The 20,948-nt window shown below is 34.6% G+C and overlaps 6 protein-coding genes across 8 annotated transcripts; 2 read left to right on the top strand and 4 right to left on the bottom strand.

Moving 5' to 3' along the window:
- Positions 1–239: 239 nt before the first annotated feature.
- Positions 240–1,877, bottom strand: LOC8267406 (cysteine-rich repeat secretory protein 55). Its single transcript, XM_015718738.3, has 2 exons — positions 943–1,877; positions 240–628 (listed from the first exon to the last, which is right to left on the bottom strand). The coding sequence occupies exons 1-2, from the start codon at positions 1,676–1,678 to the stop codon at positions 549–551; spliced, it is 816 nt and encodes a 271-aa protein (XP_015574224.1). The 5' UTR covers positions 1,679–1,877; the 3' UTR covers positions 240–548.
- Positions 1,878–3,358: 1,481 nt separating this feature from the next.
- On the bottom strand, positions 3,359–4,756 carry LOC8267407 (cysteine-rich repeat secretory protein 55). Its single transcript, XM_002518519.4, has 2 exons — positions 3,853–4,756; positions 3,359–3,764 (listed from the first exon to the last, which is right to left on the bottom strand). The coding sequence occupies exons 1-2, from the start codon at positions 4,595–4,597 to the stop codon at positions 3,688–3,690; spliced, it is 822 nt and encodes a 273-aa protein (XP_002518565.2). The 5' UTR covers positions 4,598–4,756; the 3' UTR covers positions 3,359–3,687.
- Positions 4,757–6,922: 2,166 nt separating this feature from the next.
- LOC8267408 (putative uncharacterized protein DDB_G0270496) lies at positions 6,923–10,241 on the top strand. Its single transcript, XM_048374895.1, has 13 exons — positions 6,923–7,187; positions 7,269–7,408; positions 7,509–7,581; positions 7,695–7,769; positions 7,867–7,977; positions 8,067–8,109; positions 8,233–8,323; positions 8,706–8,808; positions 8,887–8,982; positions 9,128–9,160; positions 9,520–9,619; positions 9,822–9,906; positions 10,042–10,241. The coding sequence occupies exons 1-13, from the start codon at positions 7,101–7,103 to the stop codon at positions 10,166–10,168; spliced, it is 1,164 nt and encodes a 387-aa protein (XP_048230852.1). The 5' UTR covers positions 6,923–7,100; the 3' UTR covers positions 10,169–10,241.
- Positions 10,242–13,001: 2,760 nt separating this feature from the next.
- LOC8267409 (sulfite exporter TauE/SafE family protein 2) lies at positions 13,002–15,980 on the top strand. Of its 2 annotated transcripts, none has more exons than XM_015718788.3 (4): positions 13,002–14,067; positions 14,883–15,017; positions 15,141–15,302; positions 15,393–15,980. In XM_015718788.3, the coding sequence occupies exons 1-4, from the start codon at positions 13,270–13,272 to the stop codon at positions 15,699–15,701; spliced, it is 1,404 nt and encodes a 467-aa protein (XP_015574274.1). In that variant the 5' UTR covers positions 13,002–13,269; the 3' UTR covers positions 15,702–15,980. The 2 variants fall into 2 exon arrangements, with proteins under 2 accessions (XP_015574274.1, XP_002518567.1); XM_002518521.4 differs by having other exon boundaries at positions 13,004–14,067; positions 15,153–15,302.
- A 383-nt stretch (positions 15,981–16,363) lies between these two features.
- On the bottom strand, positions 16,364–18,707 carry LOC8267410 (transcription factor ILR3). 2 transcript variants are annotated; one of them, XM_048374088.1, is made up of 6 exons: positions 18,570–18,707; positions 17,887–18,064; positions 17,498–17,560; positions 17,187–17,264; positions 16,931–17,093; positions 16,364–16,852 (listed from the first exon to the last, which is right to left on the bottom strand). In XM_048374088.1, the coding sequence occupies exons 2-6, from the start codon at positions 18,003–18,005 to the stop codon at positions 16,586–16,588; spliced, it is 690 nt and encodes a 229-aa protein (XP_048230045.1). In that variant the 5' UTR covers positions 18,006–18,064; positions 18,570–18,707; the 3' UTR covers positions 16,364–16,585. The 2 variants fall into 2 exon arrangements, with proteins under 2 accessions (XP_048230045.1, XP_015574275.1); XM_015718789.3 differs by lacking the exon at positions 18,570–18,707 and adding an exon at positions 18,165–18,516.
- A 142-nt stretch (positions 18,708–18,849) lies between these two features.
- LOC8267411 (thioredoxin-like protein CXXS1) lies at positions 18,850–20,793 on the bottom strand. Its single transcript, XM_002518523.4, has 3 exons — positions 20,529–20,793; positions 20,121–20,243; positions 18,850–19,126 (listed from the first exon to the last, which is right to left on the bottom strand). Exons 1-3 carry the CDS (start codon positions 20,628–20,630, stop codon positions 18,974–18,976), a joined length of 378 nt encoding a protein of 125 aa, XP_002518569.1. The 5' UTR covers positions 20,631–20,793; the 3' UTR covers positions 18,850–18,973.
- Between the last annotated feature and the right edge of the window lie 155 nt (positions 20,794–20,948).

Genomic DNA, 20,948 nt, shown 5'->3' with positions numbered 1-20,948 from the left:
AGGTAAAACACTGGTTATTATACAATGAAAAGGGCGACAAAACAATTGATTGGCTTAAAAATTAAACATTTAAATTAAAAGGGTTAATTTCATATTACCCCTTAATGATTATTTTTCAATTCGACCCTAGTCTTATCATTCTCTTACATCCTAGTCCATTTTCTTTTGCTTGATTATTTATTTATTTGTTTGTTTTTTAGAAGTATAAAATATTTAAAACAGCAGCCTCTTGCCAAAGGTTTAGTCCGACTCCTGGAATAGAAGACAGGAACTTGAACAGGCTGCCAATTTGCACATTTACGTGTGGCTTTTAACTGATCTTGTAGCCATGTTCTACCATGTCCAAGTGAAATGAAACCTTTCTTGCACTCAATACCGTATTGACATTATGTGTACATCATTGAACACATGTAATGTACTATCAGCTACAATTACAAACTTATCTTCCATCACAAACAAAATCGAAAAATGAAGGAAAAAGATAAAAAGGTTCCAACAGTAAGTCCCAATATGTAAAGCTGACAAAAGAACCAATCAATGGCTATTGGCTAGAGAAGTAACAGGAACATCAGCACTGGAATAATCATGCCAATTGCAACTCGTTTAGGCGACAAGTTTGCAACACCTCCTGTATCACCAACCGCAAAAACTGCAAATTAGTTGACAATATATTTCTCTTCTTATAGTGATTCTGGAAGCACATTCAAGCCAAAGCCAGATAATGATCACAGGATCGCTGCATTTTCTATATTGGAAACTAACTTATTCTAATTTAGCATGGCATCCTAGGGCCCTTATCTCTTGCGTTCAGAATTACTGTCATTTTATATTAAACTAAAACGAAAAGAATGTTAAGGTTGGACTACTAAATTAATGACTATTTGCCCAAAACCGTAACAAATTAAGAAAGTAAATTGTTTAAAAAGAATTCACGTAACTGACCTTCATTTAAAGGTAATGTGTAATTGAAGTAGAACTGATAGTCATCATACCGCAAGTTGCAACCATTCCCATAAACTTCCCATCGTCTTTTGCGCTCAATTGTTGTTCTAAAAGTTACCAATAAATTATCGAAGCACTTGGCGCAGTCAGTGCTGTTTATATCTCTAGTGCACTGAGCCATCCCAAATCTCTTCCCATTTTCTCCGACATCCAACACCGCAGTTTGGAACATTAAGGGCTGCTTCGGAGCTGTAGAAACAAGATCATTCATGAAATTATGACCCTGAGAAACTACGTTCGGATCGTCGAGGTCTGTTTCGTTGGAATACGCCGCTGCAGATCGACCCCATATACCAAAAAAACTTTCATTTGAATATCGAATAAAGCACCATTTATACCATATAGTAACGCTCACACTTGTTGAGCAGACATGGTTCATGGTAGCGTTCTTGAGGCAAGCTGCACAGTTTGTTGCAGAAAGATCACCTCTACATTGCGTAAGACCATAAATCTTGTTAGAACCTCTACCAGCTGTGTCTTTGTAGAATCCATTGTGCAGAGGCGCATTTGTTGCTAGTGCACCCAATAGATTGTTGAAACTGATTTGAAGTTGATTGTCCAGGGTAGCATTATCAGGGCCTGAACACACTGCTGCAAGCTTCTGATTACTGTCAGCACAAGATGAAGGCGTAAACAGCAACATTAAAGTTGACAAAACAATGATCAAAAGCTCCATTCTTTTTCAGTCTGAAAAGAGTTGAAAGGAACAAAGCGATAGAGAGGTCGTGAATGTAGCTAAGTGCTTTAGTTCCATTAATAGAGATAAGATCATAGGAAAAAAATAAATCGAATCTTTAGCATTTTGCTGTATGACAGATAAATTGGACTGTATTCCTTGAATGGCAATCATATTTAAGATGAATATGGGAAGCAATATAAAATTTTAAGTCAACCAAATAATTCTTTCTTTTCTTTTCTAAAGAAGTCAACGAAATTAATCTTAGCTGGTCATATTCATGCATTCAGATTGATATAATTAATACCAAATGATAATAAAAATGGTCATTAAATTTTATATTTTATTTTATTCTAATCACAAAATTTTAATTTATTTTATTCAATCGTTCAGCTTAATAGTCATTTTATAAATAACAAATTAACACATAATAAATAAAAATGAAAAAAAAAAGTAAATAAGATAGAACTAAATTAAAATTTTATAATTAAAATAAAACTATATATGAAATGTAATGATATTTATATTATTATTTCTAATTTATTGCTTAGTAATTATGCAAAGTCTTTTTTGTTAATCTTCTTGAAGTTGAAGTTAATTGAAACCCACTTGCTCAAGACATGCCTAAGATGGGGCTTGCAATATAAGAATTCAAATTAGTTGCTTTTTGGTAAAAGTCTTAGTTAAAGTTACGATGGTGTTGAAATACAAAAAGCATGCAATAAAAAGACTAGAAGATAAATTTAAAAATAGTATATAATAGTAACATTAATGGATCACTTAGGTTCTATTTGTCTGCCGAAAATATTCTTCTTGAGTTTTTCCTTAACTTTCAATGTTTGGGACATCAAGGAAAATAAATCAACCGAAAAAAATTGTACTGGTCAATGGAAAATCATTTCAAAACATAGAAAAATAATTTCACATTTTGAGAAGGGGAAATTATCACGTTTTGAGAATGGAAAGTTAATTGACACTTAAACATTTGTCTACTAAGTTTCTAACACTTATTAAATATAAAGAAATATGAAAGAAAATATTATCGTTACAAATTCTTTTAAATATAATATCTTTTTCTCGCTTCTCTTTTTAGCATTATTTATAAGCTCAATAAACTAAGTCCAATACATATATGAGTTGTGATAGGATATTACTATTATTATTTCAGAAAAATAAATTTAAATTTGAGTCAAATATTAAAAAATATTTTTAAAGTGATTCTTAATATTGCAACTAAATACTGAAAAATATAATAGTTTTGTAGAAAAAAGTATTTTCTAAAAATATTTTTCGCAAATAAACGGAGCATTAATGAGAAAAAAAGAAATCGTACCTTAGAAAGGTGTTAATATGATAATGATCATTGGAGCACTTTTCAATTTTTGATATTACATAACAAATTGCAAACCAGCCCATGTTCTGCACGATTATGTTATTATTCTGATCATTGATTTTCAATTATTTTATTTGTAAGAATATATGTATCAAGTTGCTATTAAAGGGTCCATGTCAACGTTTCAGACGAGGAAAAAGAAAAAGAAAAAGAAAAAGAAAAAGAAAAAGAAAAAATATTGCACCCAAAAAGAAAAACTTATGGGTGTGGGCTTGTAGTAAATGCAACAACAGGAAAAACTAAGAGTCTGAAAATGGGCTATAGGAATATCCCAACACAAGAAAGACTTTGCAAGCACCTTTTAAATTCTAGGTGAACGTTTCTCATAAACAAGTGAAGGGAAATGGAACCTTTATTACACTCAATACTTGTATATAAAAGAAGGCAAACATGGAATGTACATAATCATTTGTAAACTTTCAGTCTCAACAATTTCCCAACTAATAATAAACTCATCCTAACCTAACCTACAACTACAAACGCATCTTCCATCCTGACAAACAGAATCTAAAAGTGAAAGGAAACTGTAATATAGGTACCCCACTTGCAGCTACTTGACTTGATTCGCGGTTTCCAGTCCTAATGTTTTAGCTGACCAAACGAAGCCATCCAGTGACTAGAGAACTAACAGGAACATTAGCACTGGAATAATCATGCCAATCGCAACTCGTTCAGGTGACAAGTTTACTGCGCCTGTATTATGAGCTAGAAAACTTCAATCTGTAAAAAAGAAAAAAAAAGAATAATTTTGAAATAGGTTGAAATAATTCAGACAACTTACCTTTATTTGTCGGTAATTTTGTAGGCAATGTGAAGTTGAAGTAGAACTGAAAGTCATCATACCACATGCTACAACCATGACCATAAACCTCCCATCTTCTTTTGTTCCCAATGGTTGTTCTAAAAGTCACCAATAAAAAATCAAAGCACTTTCCACAGTCACTGCGGCTTACGTCTCTAGTGCACTGAGCCATCCCATACCTCTTCCCATATTTCCCAACATCCAAAACCGCAGTTTGAAACATTAAAGGCTGCTCTGGAGCTGTAGAAACAAGATAACTCATAAAGTTAAGACCCTGAGGAACTACATTCGGATCATCGAAATCTGTTTCGTTGGTAAGAGCCACTGCAGATCGATCCCATACACCAAAAAAGCTTTCATTTGAGTACTGAATAAAGCACCATTTATACCATTTAGTAACACTCTTGCTTGTTGAGCAGCCACGGTTCGTGGTAGCGTTCTTGATGCAAGCAGCACAGTTTGTTGCAGAAAGATCACCTCTACATTGTGTAAGACCGTAAATCTTGTTAGAATCTTTACCAGCTATAGCTGTGTAGAATCCATTGTGAAGAGGTCCATTTGTTGCTAGTGAACTCAATAGATTGTTGAAATTAATTTGGTATTCATTCTCCAGGGTAGCATTATCAGGGCCTGAACACTCTGCTCCGCCATTCTGATTAGTGTCAGCAGAAAAACAGGAGCTAAATAGCAACATTAAAATTAACAAAAGAACTAACATCTCCATTCTTGTTGAGCCTAAACAGAATTTCTTAAGGAATGAAAAGGGAGAGAGGTCATCAATGTAGCAAAATACTTTAGTTATGTTAATAAAGATAAGATCATAGAAAAAAGAAACTATCAAATCTTTGGCATTTTGCTTTGCAAAAGGTAATCAAAGTCAACTGTATTGCTTGGATGGCAATCATTTTGAAGGTGAATATGCTAAGCACTAAAAAATTTAAAGTCAAGGAAATTAATCCTAGCTGGTCATACTCATGCCTCCAGATTTATATGCTTATTGCTTAGCATTATCAAATTTTATTTCCTTTGGTCTTCTTGTAGTTGTAATTAATTGGAACCCACTTGCTCAAATTATGCATATAAGACTTCAAACTAGTTACTTTTTGGTAAATGTCCTGGTTAAACCTATGATGCTATGGATAAATACAAAAAAGCAAGCAACCAAAAGACTAGAAGATAAACTTAACTTTAAAACCTACGACTAAAATATTTTATTTTCTTTTCATTTGAAATATAGCATAAAAGGATCAATTAATGAGAAGAAAGAAATCATATCTTAAAAAAGTTGCACAAGAATGATCGTAGGAGCACTTTTCCTTGCAGCATATTTTAATTCAAATTAAGTTTCAACAAACCCTTTTCATTTTTCAATTCATCAATAAAAAATAAACATGGCCCATGATTATTTTATTATTCTGACCATTGACTTTCAACTATTTAACGTATAAAAATGCATCAGGTTGTTTCAAAAGGGGACCATGTCAACATTTTATCTTCAATACTACACTTGAATCTTGATCATAGCCAAAAGGCGGACAAAGGAATGCCTGGCCTCATCTAGAGTGAGACCAGCAATAAGAAAATAAAATAATTGCACCCAAAAAAAAAAAATAATAACAATAATAAATTTAAAAGAAAAAGTTAAGGGTGTGGGCTTTTAGAGAATGCAATACCAGACCTTAACAGTAGAAAATGGGGTATACAATGTTCTAGATAGATTCCAAACTCAATAAATTTCTTGGCCCTTAAGATTAGTAAACAGCCATGTCCCAAAGCTATACAGTGTTCTGATTTCTTGATTTCTTTTCCCTCTTATTTATTTATTTTTTATTTATTTATCTTCTTAAAATTAATGGCTTTAAGCTTTGCTTTCAGGAAAAGAAGTTAAGAAGTATGGATGAAAAGATGAACCCAGAAAGTGGGGAAAATGGTGATTCTCAAATGTAGCTAAAGTGAGTGTAGTAATAAAAATTTATGGATTATGACAAGGATGCATCTCTTTCCTCGTTATCCAAAACTTACACATCCAATCATTCATCATATTTTTAGTATAGGGAGGCCTCAATTGCCTTTAACTTCAATGAAATTAGAACAAGGCTGACATATTAGTATAGAGGTACATGTAAAGTAGGTAAAAACATTTTCTTAATAATAAAAAGGGCAAGAAAAGAAAACACTGGTTTAAGTGGCTATTGACGAAGCAAAAGAATTACAATTTATAGAGCTAGCAACCGGAGCAGAAAAATGGCATATTGAGGTTTTTGTATTTTTCTTTAGGTTTTCGCCCAAGTTGGGTTTTTAAGTATTAACATTTGCTGTGTATAAATGAATGAAACCTGTAGTGTCCAGAATCATTTTTCAGAACCATGTTTCTCTATAAACAACTTCCCAAATCCCAAAAGGTCACATACAGTTGACAACTTCTTTGTACATACAAAAAAGAAAAAAGATTAATTATGTATAATGAAAGATTCCTCTAAACAAGATCTCGGAATTTTAATTCAAAATCGAGGAATAAAAGGAAATAGTGAAAGAGATTTCGGCTTGCAGCTCTTTGATTTTGCAGTTTTTCCAGTCCCAATGTTTTAGCTTCCGGAATCGATGGCTGGAGAACTAACAGGAACATTATCACTGGTATGATCATGCCAATTGCAGCTCTTTCGGGTGACAAGTTTGCAACGCCTGAATTTTTCTGATTCTATATGTGATCGTAGCTGAATTTTTCAGAATTCTCAAGCAATGAAAAGAAATTGTTTAACGAATCACATAACTCACCTTTCGAGTATTAAGAAAAAAGAAAAGAAAAAAAAATGAACTTCTATGTTAAACACTGTGAGCAATTTACTCAAAGAATTTTTTGGATTTCAAACACCATTAGCTAGAAAAATCTTGCAAAGAAATAATTCAAGTTGACGAACATTATCATCTATGAAAGTATCAGACATTTTAATTTCGGCAATATTTATGAGATAGATTATTAGAAATTAAAAGGAGGAATATATATTTGATGGGTTCCTTCTATTTGGACCTAAGTAGTGTCTTGGCCCAAAGCCCGTAGTACAATATCTTATCTAGGGTTTTCGACCTCGTTAAACCTTTGAACGGAGCAGAAGTACATAGACTCTCGATCCCTCTCACGTTTAGTTTTTCTTTTCTGTTTGGATTCACAGTATTCAATTGCTTCCTCTTTTCATTTTGTAATTGTGAAGCGTTGAGAGGTTTTGAGAATGGGGTCGCGGAAGCGATCGAGAAAAACAAGAGACAGTGATAGCGATTTGGAAGACTTGGATGATATGGAAAATGATAATTTGATGGTCAGTTGATGTTTGTTTTGGTTTATATATTGTTGAGTTGATGATATCAGGATTTTAATTATTCTGATTTTAACGATGCAGATGGAAGAAGAAATGAGTGACGATTATGACGATGACGATGAAGAAGAAGATGGAGAATCAGAGGAAGAGAAAGAGAATGATAAAGATGCTGAGTTGGAAGACCTTGAGAAAGACTATGAGAATCTTCGTAATGAAGAGCTGTAATGATAAGCTTCTATGTTTCTTACAATCTTAATCTGTTTGATAATTAAATGCACAAAGACAGACACATGATCGTGGACATGGTTACTAATCCTTCAGGGATATATTGAAGAATCTCAAACGCCATAAGGATGAAGATCTTCTTAAAGGTCAAGCAGTGAAGAACCAAAAGGTACAACAACTTTTCTTTTGGTTTCATTTAATAATTTGTACATGTTATGAATGCTCGATTGATTTATAGTTGTAAAGGTTGATAAACTGATGATGTTTCAATCTTTCTTAAAGGCTCTCTGGGACAAAACTCTTGAGTTTAGATTCTTACTTCAAAAAGCATTTTCGGGTGCAAATAGATTGCCACAGGTATGCTCTGAGTCTGCCCCTAAGTTTTTTTTCTTCTTCTTTTTCTAAATAATTAGTTTTGAGTGCATATGATCTAATTTTTAGGGGTTTTCTTCAGGAACCAGTTAGGTCTTCTTTTTGTGATTCAGATGAAGGGGTTAGGTCGGCTTATTCTGATCTGATTACCTCGTCCAGAAAAACTTTGGAATCTCTACTAGGATTACAAGAGGTACTATAGTTCTCATGAGCTTTTCATTGTGCTGCCTCATTATTGTTGTTAATCTGTTACCATACAATTTATTCTGTCTGCTTTTTTAGGCTTTGCTTGAGAAGAATCCATCAATTTCTCAATCTTTCGACAGTATGTAACAAGATGCTGTCCTTGTTTCAGTATTCTGCTGTTTGTGCTTATTGCATTGTTTCTTAATTTCTAGCTTATGTTAAAAGCCATTGCTGTAAATCATGTCTCTGTTCTCTTCATAAGGTAATTCTGCAAAGAAGCATTCAAAAGATTCTAAGAATTCAGATATGGAAACTGAGGAAGAGTGGTGGCGTATTTCTCAAATGCATAGCAGGTATTTGTTTCGTCTTTGCTGCATTCTTGTTTATCTGTTTGTGATCAGTGGGAGGTTTCTATTCTTCTTCCCTATCCCAATGGGGTGATTTTTACGGTAGCTTTCCCCTGTATTTATGTGAATAGACTGGCACTCCATGTGTCTTGTTGGATGCTTGTTGATATTATCATTTTCCCCCTTGGTGATTGTGCTTTGTTTTTGTAGAGAACCCAGGGGTCTTCTCTAATCTATTTTTGATGTGCGACTGTGCAAAAAATATCACTTAATATCAATTTTAAATACTAAATTGAAAGCAAAGTTAGAACTTGTTGACATTGTAGCTGTCATTTTAATATGTAATGCATGGATGAAAAGTGACACTTAAAATACTTTTATCTTGTAGAATAACTCCTTTCAGAGACAAATCAATTGATAAATGGCAGAGGAAAACCCGGGTGACAACTGGTGCTGCTGCTATTAAAAGCAAATTGCAAGCTTTTAACCAGGTCTGCTTTGGTATTAAACTGACATGCATTTGCAACTGTTATAAAGAAACTCACGGTTTTTTCTTTTCCAATTTACAGGATATCAGTGAACAAGTTGCTTCTTATATGAGGGATCCTAGTAGAATGACAAAGCAAATGCAGCTAAGCAGATCAACTGTTGGTGTATTTGGAACTGTTAAGTTAATCTGATACTACTTTCCAGCTCATTTTCTATAATAAAGCAAATTCATGGGATGAGGAGTTTGAGATTTCTTCAGTTATTCTTTTTATCCATTTCTCCTAATCACGTTGTACTGATTACTGGTATTACTATGGACAGGTTCTTGAGCAGCCAGGAATTACCAAGGGAGAGGTAATCCAGCTATGTATGCATAAGGGTTAATTAAAAAGATTCAAGTAAAATTCATCTAAGTTCACTAAGTTCAGGCATCCTATAGGGTCATGATTTGAGTTTGAACTTAAATCTATTGGGGGTGGGTGGTATCTATCTACTAATGTCCATATTGTATCTTCAGATTTGATGTCCGTGGAATTGTTTTCTTCTTACATGCATGTGTGTGTGCTCGTGTGTGTTATGCTAGTATATAGTGCTTTCCAGATGGAGTATTGGTATGAAAAGAATTTATTGTTTCAGTGCATCATCATTACAACTTGGTTCACATTATTTCTATGAATTTAACAAGAATTTAAGCCCTTTAACGTCCTGATTAGGAAGCAAGCCCTGATGGTGACCCTGAACTCCTTGACGACTCTGAATTTTATCAGCAGTTGCTGAAGGAATTTTTTGAGACGATCGACCCCTCATCTTCTGGTTAGTCTCTTATCCAACTTTATCTTTTTGTTTGTTGCGGATCTCACTCAACATATGGCTAGGGTCCATGGACAATCAACAATCTAACGATGATTACAAGGATTTATGATTTCCTTCATTTGAATTTGTATCTTGAATTTTTATTGCATTAATTGCTATGCCTACAATATATGTTTGATTCAACCTTATCTGTTGTCCGCAGAGACGGCCTTCTATGCTTTGAAAAAATTGCGAACTAAGAAGAGAAAGCTTGTTGATCGACGTGCCTCTAAGAGTCGTAAAATCAGGTATATATGCGGAAGAGCATTTTTTTTTTTCCCGTAATATATCTGGCCACTATCTTGTTTATTTTGTTCATCATTTTAGCCTACTTTATTTGATTTGATTATCATATTTATATCTTAAAAATAATGATCTTGCAGGTACAATGTCCATGAGAAGATAGTCAATTTCATGGCTCCTCGGCCCATGGACATTCCTCCTATGGCTCCTAAGTTATTTGAAAATTTGTTTGGACTTAAGACACAACGACTAGCTTCTGCAGTTTAATTTTGTACCAACTACAGTAGTATCTGATCTCGGTTTTATAGTAATTGGAGGTTTATCCGAGTTAAAATTCAAAGATCAGCAAGGATCACTTAATGAGAACAAAGAAATCGTATCTTAAAAAGTTGCACAATAATGATCATAAAGACCACTTTTCAGTTCTGCATATTTCGATACAAAGTAAGATTCAGCAGCCCTTTTTTTTTTTTCTTTCAATTCATCAAATTGAAAAAAGAAAAAGAGAAGAAGTCATAGCCCATGATTATTGTATTTTTCTGACCATTGATTTTCAGCTATTTAACTTATAAATAAGGATCAGGTTGTTTCAAAAACAAAAGACCATGTCAACATTTCATCTTGAATGCTACACTTTATCTTATCTTAAAGGCGGACAAAAGATGAGACCAGAAATAAGAAAATAAAGTATATATTACCACACTACAGTGTGCGACTGTTTTTCCTATATTATCCTGGTACCACCTATGTTAGGAAATAAAAAAATAAAAGTCACTTTCAGGGCATGAAGTTCTTGTTTCATTTGTCTCATATACAAGCAAATCAATATACACAGGATTGTGATTTACAAAGTTTGGGTTTTGTTTCATTACTTTAATAAAGGGAACTGTTGCTTTGCCCGGCCTTAACAAAAGGATCTTACAAAACCATCATGTCAATAATATGTGCCAGTCCCTTATCTTCTTCACTTTCGAATTGTGATTATTGAGTAATGTAATGTAACCTCCTTTTCTCTACAGCCATAAACATAATTGAGTAACGCGTATTTTAGGTTGGTTTATGTTATGATCAAGGGCCACGAAACACTTGTAGCATTATACATTTTATAGATTCAATCTGAGTTTGTCAGTTGGTCAGTTTCTCTTGCTGGGTTGGCATAAGCTCATGGGTTAAGAAGAATCAGTTAACCCATGAATTATACAAGTATAGAACATTATCAATGAAAAGAAAAAAACTTTATATTTCTCTCTTTTTATCTATTCTAATTTCTGTGTGTTCTCATTTCTTTCTTTCTCTTTCCCTCTCTTCCTGAATTATTACAGTATGGATGTGTTTTATTATGTCAATATCCGACATGAGACGATAATCTAATAAAATATTAATATGTGGAAAATAGGATAATCAGTGGTAGTTAATTTTTTTTTATTATTAGCAAAGAGTTAATAGGAATTTTTTTTTGAAATGTATTTTTTTTAATTTTTCATATATTAATTTTCTATTAAATTACCATGTTAGATATTGATATAAAATATCAGGCGGGTATCCCCCCTCAAAATTGCATGTAAAAAGAAAAACAAGTGTGCATGATGGGATGCTTTTGGAGTGATTGGCATTGGTCAATTTGCGTTTTGTTTAATTAATGGAGCATTACATAAATAATTATATAATGGGCATTCCAGTGAGTTGAAGAACTAAAATCGGTCCACTTGTTGTTGTCATGGGGTCATATCATCCTCGTCCTTTCCCTCTCTCTTTCCTTCTTTCTTCCTTCCCTTTCTTTTCTGTTAGAACCTGTTGAGACAGGAAACTTCCTGATGAATTTTCCATGTTTCTTTTTGGATCATTTGCACTTATTTGATACGTATTAATCATACAGGGAACACATAATACCATGTTTCTTTTCCCTTTTGATAATTCACTAATGACACATACAAATGCAACTTCATGTAACATATTTCCAAATTCAACACAGTTCTCTTGAATTTATTTCTCTTCCAGATCTTGGTTTCTTGTGCACATGCATATGATTACAAAATGTAACAAACTTTTTGTTTTCGATGGGTTCAATTAAGACTTAAGCTTTGTATTAGACGATGGACAATTTGATTAAACAATATAAAAACTAATTAAAGAACAAAAGAGTGGATAAAGGTGAGAAATTAAAAAATTCAAGCTCCTTCTGCTCCACCCTAATCTACATCCATATAACACTACGCATATAAAATCTTCAGCTCCAATTCGGACAAGATGACTTAATTCGGGACATGCCACAGCCAGAATATAAAAAACAGAAAATGTTGTGTAATCAGATATGGACTCATTTTTGCATACCCTGAAAAACAAATCATTCTCAAGTTGAACTTAAAAACTGCCAATTCTTAACTTAAGATAAACATATTATGTTTGTTATTGGGCTAATAGATATGCCTTTATCTCATGCAGAAAATTAGATATTTAAAACCCTAAAATAAGTGAATTCCCTCTTGCCCTTTAGAAAATTCTGAAAGTAACAATCATGCATATTGGATGTACCACTGAATTTAAAACGCAAAGTTAAAGATATCATTGTTTAATACCCATTTCTACTACAAATTTTTCATTCTTTAAAAATCAAGGATTGAGATTGTAAATGATGTATAGATAATATTTAATTTTCATTACTATAAAAGAATACAAATTCCTCCTACTTAAGGATGTATCTGTCACTTGTCTGGAAGCAGAGTTTGTTTACTTCTTGAGTGTGTATGTGTGTACTTCTTTTCTCTAATGTGTACTTGTGTTATCAATGGTTTTATTTAATTCAAAAAACAAAAATATACCTTCTTATTTTGTTTTTAGACTATTCTTAATTAAATAGAAAAGGACTCTGTCTTTGAATATGTTAAGATTGTTTTCAATTTATACATTTGGCTTGAGATTTTGAACTGGAAATATAAAATTTTAGAATAACACATGGTTAGAACTTGTGTTAAATTCTCACTAATTACTTTTCAAACTCATTACAGGTTTGTTACAGATCCTAAGTTATAGTTAAATTCTAATACCCAAAAGCAATATTAAGAATTTAAATGTCCACAACACCAAATGGGTTCAATTCAATCCCATTTTCTGATATTTCAGATTCTGGCTTCCAAATAAGCCAACACAAAATAAGTGTAAATCTGTAATCACCGGTAGCTTGGTGCCCAGTGGAATTTGGTATTAGCAGAAAAATTAATTTAAAACAACAATTTTTACTATTTGGTGTTTCCTACTTGCCTTTCTCTTGTCTTTTTCTTCACCAATGCCATGTTGTAGCAGATCCTTCTTCTTCATATAAAGACACTTATGCAGCTGAATTTTGACAGACCATCAAAAACCTTAAGCAAATGGCAACTCTCAATAACCTAGCATTCACTCTTTCCCTCACTGTTTTGATCTCTTTTTACCGATCCAATGCTGAACAAACTCAATCCATAGCCAGATTTCTTGAAACTGATCAATATCTTAACGAAACTGGTCACTGGAGGAATTATCTGATTCAATCCCAAGAACCAATGCTGAAACTGGCATCACCTATGGTGTTATCAGGAGTTTTATGCTTCATAGCTGCTTCTATATCCAGTGCAGGCGGCATTGGTGGTGGAGGTTTGTTTGTTCCTATATTGACAATTGTGGCAGGTCTAGACCTGAAAACAGCTTCAAGTTTTTCAGCTTTTATGGTCACTGGTGGCTCTATTGCTAATGTTCTATGTAACTTGTTTAGTCCCAAATTTGGAGGCAAGGCTTTGATTGATTATGATATTGCACTTCTATCAGAACCTTGTATGCTTTTAGGAGTTAGTGTTGGCGTGATTTGTAATTTGATTTTCCCAGAATGGCTGATCACAGTTTTATTTGTTCTATTTCTTGTTTGGTCTACTTTCAAGACTTGTAAGAATGCGGTTGCGCACTGGAATTTAGAATCAGAAGAAGTGAAGAGAAATGGTCATGGAAATCTCGAAAATGGGCGTGTTAAGGACAGGTCTAGTATTGGAAATGAAGAAATCAAGATTATCAAAGAGCCTCTTATGGGTATAGAAATGGAAAACAGAATGAGTTTTACATGGGAGAAATTGGGGGTTTTAGTTTTGATTTGGTTATCTTTCTCATTCCTATATTTGCTTCGTGGGAATCGCTATGGAGAGGTATGTATTTTTTCTGGATTTTCAATTTCTTTTTACGTATTCCAGTTATGTTTTATTAAATTAAAAACTTTAATTTAGTGATTAATTTCGTTATTCTTTTTAAGATTTTATGTTAAGTTCATCTTCTGGATAATATCAATAAATTTGGCTGTGGTATCAGGGTCACATATTAAACAAAAAGACCTGTCACATGCTTCATAAAACAGAAAAGCTGAACATAAATGTAAACTTCCATTTGTATTGTGCTCTTCTAAGATGCAGACTTGCCTTTGTACTGGACCAGTGGAATCATGGGGTTAGAAAGTGGGACCAGAAATGGTGGTTGAACACATTCGGCAGCCACTACTTAAAAATTCTGCCTTTTGAGAGAACGAGAGGACTTTTGCATAAGCCACTTGCTAGTCCAAATTCCTTTTGCTCCTGTAAACATTAATCTTTATGAACCTTGATTCAGGATTTTTGGATAAGTCCAGGCTAAATTTCAAATAGCAAATATCTCTCTCTTTATTCAGAATTGGAATAGGTGAAGCTTATATCCTTTAATTTGGATTTCCCAAGACAGAAATCTCAGAATCCTAGGAATAGGTAAACTACGTAGTTTTTGTGCTAAACCCTGTAATGCTGACAGACAACTAGCATTAATTTCAGCTATTCATTTCATTTGCGATGAATTTTACATAAAGTGGCAACTTCGAATCCAATGATTAGGAAGAAACGAAAAGATGTTCAGACTCAGCTTAAGGTGACGTTTCATGTCAGTACATAGTCGCTTTCATTTACATTTCGGAGTTTCTGACAATTCAAAATATGAACAGGGAATTGCACCATTGAAGCCATGTGGAGTAGGATATTGGGTTGTCTCATCACTTCAAATCCCTCTTGCAATAATTTTCACAGCATGGATCCTGCTGAAGAAACGGCACTACCAAAATCAAACTGCAAACCTTCAGGTGCTCTACATTTCCAAAATATGCACACACATATAAACAAGTCACTTGAATTTACTAGTTTGGTCTTGTTCATTTTTATATTTAATGGTAAACTAAGTCAATTCTTTACCTCAAACTTCGAAGTTGTTTGTGAAGGACATCGATGACTCAATGGAAGGCAGAGCACCAAACAAGCTCACTTTCCCAATAATGGCACTTTTAGCAGGGATATTAGGTGGAGTTTTTGGTATTGGAGGTGGAATGCTTATCAGCCCTCTTCTTCTTCATGTAGGGATACCACCTGAGGTAAATTTTCTTATCATTTCTTTGCTACATCGTTTCTTCTCAATCTTCATGATCTAAATTTGATAACATGGGTTTTATCTTATTGTCTAGGTAACTGCAGCAACTTGTTCTTTTATGGTTTTCTTTTCATCTACCATGTCAGCATTTCAGTATTTATTATCTGGTATGGAGCACACAGACACAGCCCTTATGTTTGCCAGCATATGTTTTGTTGCTTCACTTGTTGGATTGCTAGTAGTTCAGAGAATCATACAAGATTATGGCAGGGCTTCCATAATTGTGTTCTCAGTTAGTATTGTGATGGCTTTGAGCACAGTTCTTATAACCAGCTTTGGAACTATTGATGTCTGGAGAAATTATGAATCTGGGACTAACATGGGCTTCAAACTTCCATGTTGAAAAGAAAAAGGGACAAGATTAGCTATAAACGAACTAAATGTTAAGTGCGAGTAGAAATGCCTCTCATTTATGAAGGGAGCAAGAGCAAGAGCATCACATCAGGCTGGTAGGTTATTAGAAGCAGAACAGCAGGTTTTCCACTTGGCTCTAATGCCTCAGTGAGACCCAGTAGACAAAAGGATATAGTCAAGGAAATCCCTAGTATATTGTTCTTCGAAGAGGGTAGTGGATATGAATTGTACTTTCAAGCATGCAAACAAAATATTACTAATTTGTTAATTGATGTTCCCCAATTTCTGCACACAGCCATATTCCTGCAATGAAAACAGCAGGTATAGTAGTTAAAAAGAACAATAAAAAAAAAAAATCAACCATTGCCATATGCGAGAGGCCGAGAAACAAAACAAACTCTGAAAGATAAAAACAGTATAATAAATTACCCAATATCGTTAATGAAAACCAGGAGACTGTTGCCGCAGATTTGAGCCAAGAGATTAAGGGTACAGCCAGAGCAAGCAGAAGGCTGTTGGTGGTCTGAATTGATGGAAATTCATGTGATTGTAGAGCTTTGAATTTAAACCTGAACTGTTATAATCTTATCTTTCATCTTCAGAAATTTAGATTGCTTGGATGTCTTTAATCATCAATCAGTAGGAAGAATGTAAAAACTGCCAAATAGTATAAGTGAGAATTCTAAGTTGTCCCTATAATTGATGGGTTCTCCAAATTTCCCATCAAAGAATTACACTGATTTTCTACTCTTACACCCTTCAACTTACACCGCCAGAACGAGACGAGAATTAAACCTCTAATACGGGGGGGGGGGGCCTGAGATGGCTTCTGCTTGTTAAGGGAACGCAGACCCAAAACTCATACTTGCAAACTTAAGCAGCTGGAGAACGAAGAACAGGATCCTGGGACGTATCAACAGTAGCAGGAGGCATAAGCTGCCACATGGGGACTCCAGGATAGCCAACAATAGGTACCAGCTTGCTACCAATAACTTGACTTGGAGAAGAAAATGGGGCTGGGATGGCGGGAAGATGAGGCAGGAATCTCGCTGAAGCACTCAAAGCGTTTACTTGACGCTCAATGCTCTCTTTCTCTGTTTTTAGCCTCTGCTTCTCATCACGGAGCTCATTCTTCTCAACCTGCAAATACAAAGATCACCCAATATAACTGACGAGTGCGGCAAGTTAAGAATCCAGTGAATAAAAGTCCGTGAATACCTTCAATTCATTGACCTTCTCCTGCAGATTCTCATTCGACTCCTTCAGCTTCTGAGCTTCAGCCCTAAGCTGATTTACCATTTTCATAGCATCAGCCAAAATAACAGATTTGTCCATTTTAGGAGGTCTCCCGGGATCCAGAAGTGCACCTAATTCCATAAACCTGAACATACCGAACTAGAAATATGAGCTATACATAAAAATATGCATATATATATAGAGAGAGAGAGAGAAGATTTAAAGCACTAAAACATGCCTGTCATTCAGTTTATCCCTTCGCATTTTCTCTCTACATGCTTTAGAACCAAGCCCACTGCATGATCCAGGCCTAACGCTGTCACATACATCATTAAGATAAGAAAATCATAAGAAAAGAAAGAAAAATTAGCGGAAGCAATGAAATTTGAAGCAGCAACTATATACCAGTGCTGTTAGAGCAATTTAACTGAAAATCCCGGAATCAATGAATGCAATGAAATATGATAAAAATAAATATAATGAAGATATATTAAGATATTGTTTCTGATTTGTTAAGTATAAAAAGGATGAAAATGAGCAACAGGGTACCGTTTTCGAGATCCATTGTCCCTAAGACACTGGGAACTCCCAAGCGAATCATCAAATTCCACACTGAAAAGAAAAATTAAAACAAAGAAGCATGTCAGTCAAACAAAGTTGATTCATCTACATCAAAAATAAAACGAAAATGAGAACGAAAACTCAAAATTTACGCAACACAGAGTGGAGAGTGTGCAAATAAGACAGAGGCTCTAAACCTCCAATCAGCTTACCATTTGTATGTGAAGTTTGGCAGAGACTCTGATGAAAGTGTTTCTAGTTTACCATTATAACATCGAAAATGAACGTGTCCTAAGTAATATAATTCAATCTTATCAAAAGCTCTTTTAGCCCAATAATAATATTACTTAGCGGAAAAGTATGTTAGCCACCTTTACCTGAGAGAAGGAGAAGACCAAAGTGGGTCAAGAGACGGAAGGTCACCACCAGGAACAGGAATATCTTCTATCAATCCATAATCAAAAGCCCAATTAGCATTATCACTTGGGGAAACCATCTCCACCGTTTACTCGCCGGAATTTCAAGACTTCCGGCTTATACTGTGTGATGCCGTGTCTGCGGGAAAGAAAAAAACAAGATGATAATAACGCGAGTGAACTAGGTTTAGTTGGTTAAGATAGGCAACGAAAAGGCAAAAAGGGGCAGAGAGGACAACAATTGGCAGTAAATGAGCAGCGTCGTAGTCCCAACCACCACCACAAGAAAATGGCAAAAGGAAAGTGGGAAAATCGTTAACAGAAATACAGCGACCACAGGAGGGAAAAGAGAGAAAAGTATCCATTGATTAATTGGGCTTTCTGGGCTTCTGTTTCTATGTTTGGACTTTCCAACTATTTTGGGCTAGTTTTGTTTTGAAAGATGAATGACCTTCAACACCAACATCAACATCGGCCAGTAACCCAATCAATCATAAATTTATTTATATTTTTATATTATATTACGAAAAGCATGCACAATAAAATTGATGTAGGGTATAAATTGGAAATGGAAAATGCAGATAAGGGCATCCAAACAACAGACGCAAAGAAACATTGGTCATGAAACGGCAAGCTCTCTTGACCTTTACTAGTACTAGTTGCTGCTTTATTGCCACAGCCACAAGCTCTGTTTTCAAATTGGATCAGCAGAATCTGGAGTCTAAGCTGGAGTTAATGGGGGATTTGGCATTCGCATTCGCTCATGTGGAACAAGGCTGAAGATAAAGCCGAATACTCTTAAGAGGGAAAAAAAAGGCTATTAGATGAACTTAGTCCGAGTGAATGACACTTATGGACCCAAACTCTTAATCAGATAAATTAACACAACCAAGAAATAAAAAAAGAAAAGCGCTGCAGAAGATCTCACTCACAAACCACCCAATACCAATTAAGACGTGCATCTGTTTCAAGGGTTGTTCCACCATAACCACATAATTTTTCATTTTCAGAGAAATATACAGAAGATCTTTCATTTATATATATACGACTAGGCTACATATACACGAACTGACTGCACAAAACCATCAATCCTTTTCCTTATCTCCTCCGGATTGGCTCCCACTACCTTGTCAACTTGCGCACCATTCTTCATCAGCACAAATGTAGGCATCGCCTTTACCTCCATCTTGCCAGCTACCTCCTATAATAACATCAGCATATAACCATTACTTAAAAAGGAGAATATATATTAAAGACAGTTGCATCAACCATAATCTATCAAAACATGGACTTGTCAATTTTTGGCATCATCTAAATATCCACACACGCAAGTACATCATCGGAATAAATATCTAATATCTACTATCTCGACCACCGACATTTCTTTTGCTGTAATCTACATACTAGGCAGTTGACAGATCAAAGTTGCTCCCATTTTGCAAAAAGATCACATCAACTTCGAATCTATAATCTACAGCTTTTTCTCATCTAATCGACATGGTGACCGGGAAGAACATAGGTCTCATAGCATCTGGATTCAGCGAAGGCCCAAGTCACCTAATATTTATCAAAAGTGGATGTTGGAACACCCCATTTTAGAATATGAAAGTTCATGCTCAGACCAAGAAGTTACCGCAACAATGGGCATCAGCTACCCTAATACTTGTAATGTCAGTTAGAGCAGCAGTTAGAGCTGGAACCGCAAATCTACTTGAAAACCTTCCTTGCTTAACAAGTGATCATCCAACTATAATCATCTTTGGCATATATGAGACAATTGGAATGATCATCAACTGAAGTCCATTTACATTCTTGTGGTTACATGATTATGGGAAGTATAGAATCATGCCTTACATACTAATCATTATCTGTACTTATCTAAGAAGAAAAAATCAGACCTATCAAACACCAGCACACCTTTTTCTCTAGCGGACCTAAAGAATTAGAGCCCAGTATAAGAAAACTGATAGATGAGTTAGCTATGCTACAATATTCCTAGTGTTATACATCATGATTTGGTGATGTGTTTTCAAATGACTATCCTTGACCTCACAAAAGCTAATCTAACTGGCACATACCAAAACAAAATAAGTCAAATAATAACTTCTAAATTGCACTTGCAGTACTAGTTCCGAAAAGCATCATTTTGCAATTAAGTGTACAGACACGTATTAGTATCATTTGAATTTAATTACCTTGACATCATCTACATCGACAGTAAGAAACAGAGCATCTGGATTAGCTGAGGCCACTTCCTCGAAAAAAGGGTTCATGGCCAGCGAGGGAATACACCACGAAGCAGTAAAGTGCACAACAATCTACCAATATGTCAAAAAAAAAATCAGGATAAATAAACCAAATATTTTACACAAGTGATAGTTCTATTACAGACCCTCCCAACTCACCATAAGAAATAAAAAAGCCCAATGATGGTCTAGATTTTTACTCTAACAAGTTATATTTTGAACTAAGAAAAGACTTTGAATTGAACCCTTCAATCAAAAATAGAAAAATCAATTGTGTTTGATTACAGAAATTTCCAGATTTCAAACATAAAATCCCCAAGATTATAATTTTGTGGAAAATAATAAATAAGAACTTACAGGGCAACCTTGATTGGTGGCTTGAGTAACATAAAAGTCCCAGGATTCTACTGAATCAACCTTCACAACTCTCGACTTAGGTTGCTGGTCTTGGCTCTCCATATCCCTTTGCTACCTTGTTCTTATTCTCTGCTAATTCTTTACCTACTTCTTCACTTGGCTATTGAGTTTTGACTATTGCTATTGTTATAATAAGAGTGCGGGCAATACAGTTTCCTTTTCTCGTTTCATACAGATACCAGAGGACAAGACAGAAGTAATTAACCAAAATATGAATAGCTTGTAGTTGGACCCACTTGTCCCCAATGTCGTTTTCCTTTTTTCTTTTTTTTCTTTTTTCTGGACGCCCTTATCTTCTTCTGTATCTTTATCCTAACCCACATTTATTTGGAAGATTCGATAAGTGTGAATATTGCAAAG

This window comes from Ricinus communis, chromosome 5 (genome assembly GCF_019578655.1).
Source record: "Ricinus communis isolate WT05 ecotype wild-type chromosome 5, ASM1957865v1, whole genome shotgun sequence".
NCBI lineage: Eukaryota > Viridiplantae > Streptophyta > Magnoliopsida > Malpighiales > Euphorbiaceae > Ricinus > Ricinus communis.
The sequence above is the reverse complement of the archived record's forward strand: the minus strand, read 5'-3'. Positions and strand labels throughout refer to the sequence as shown.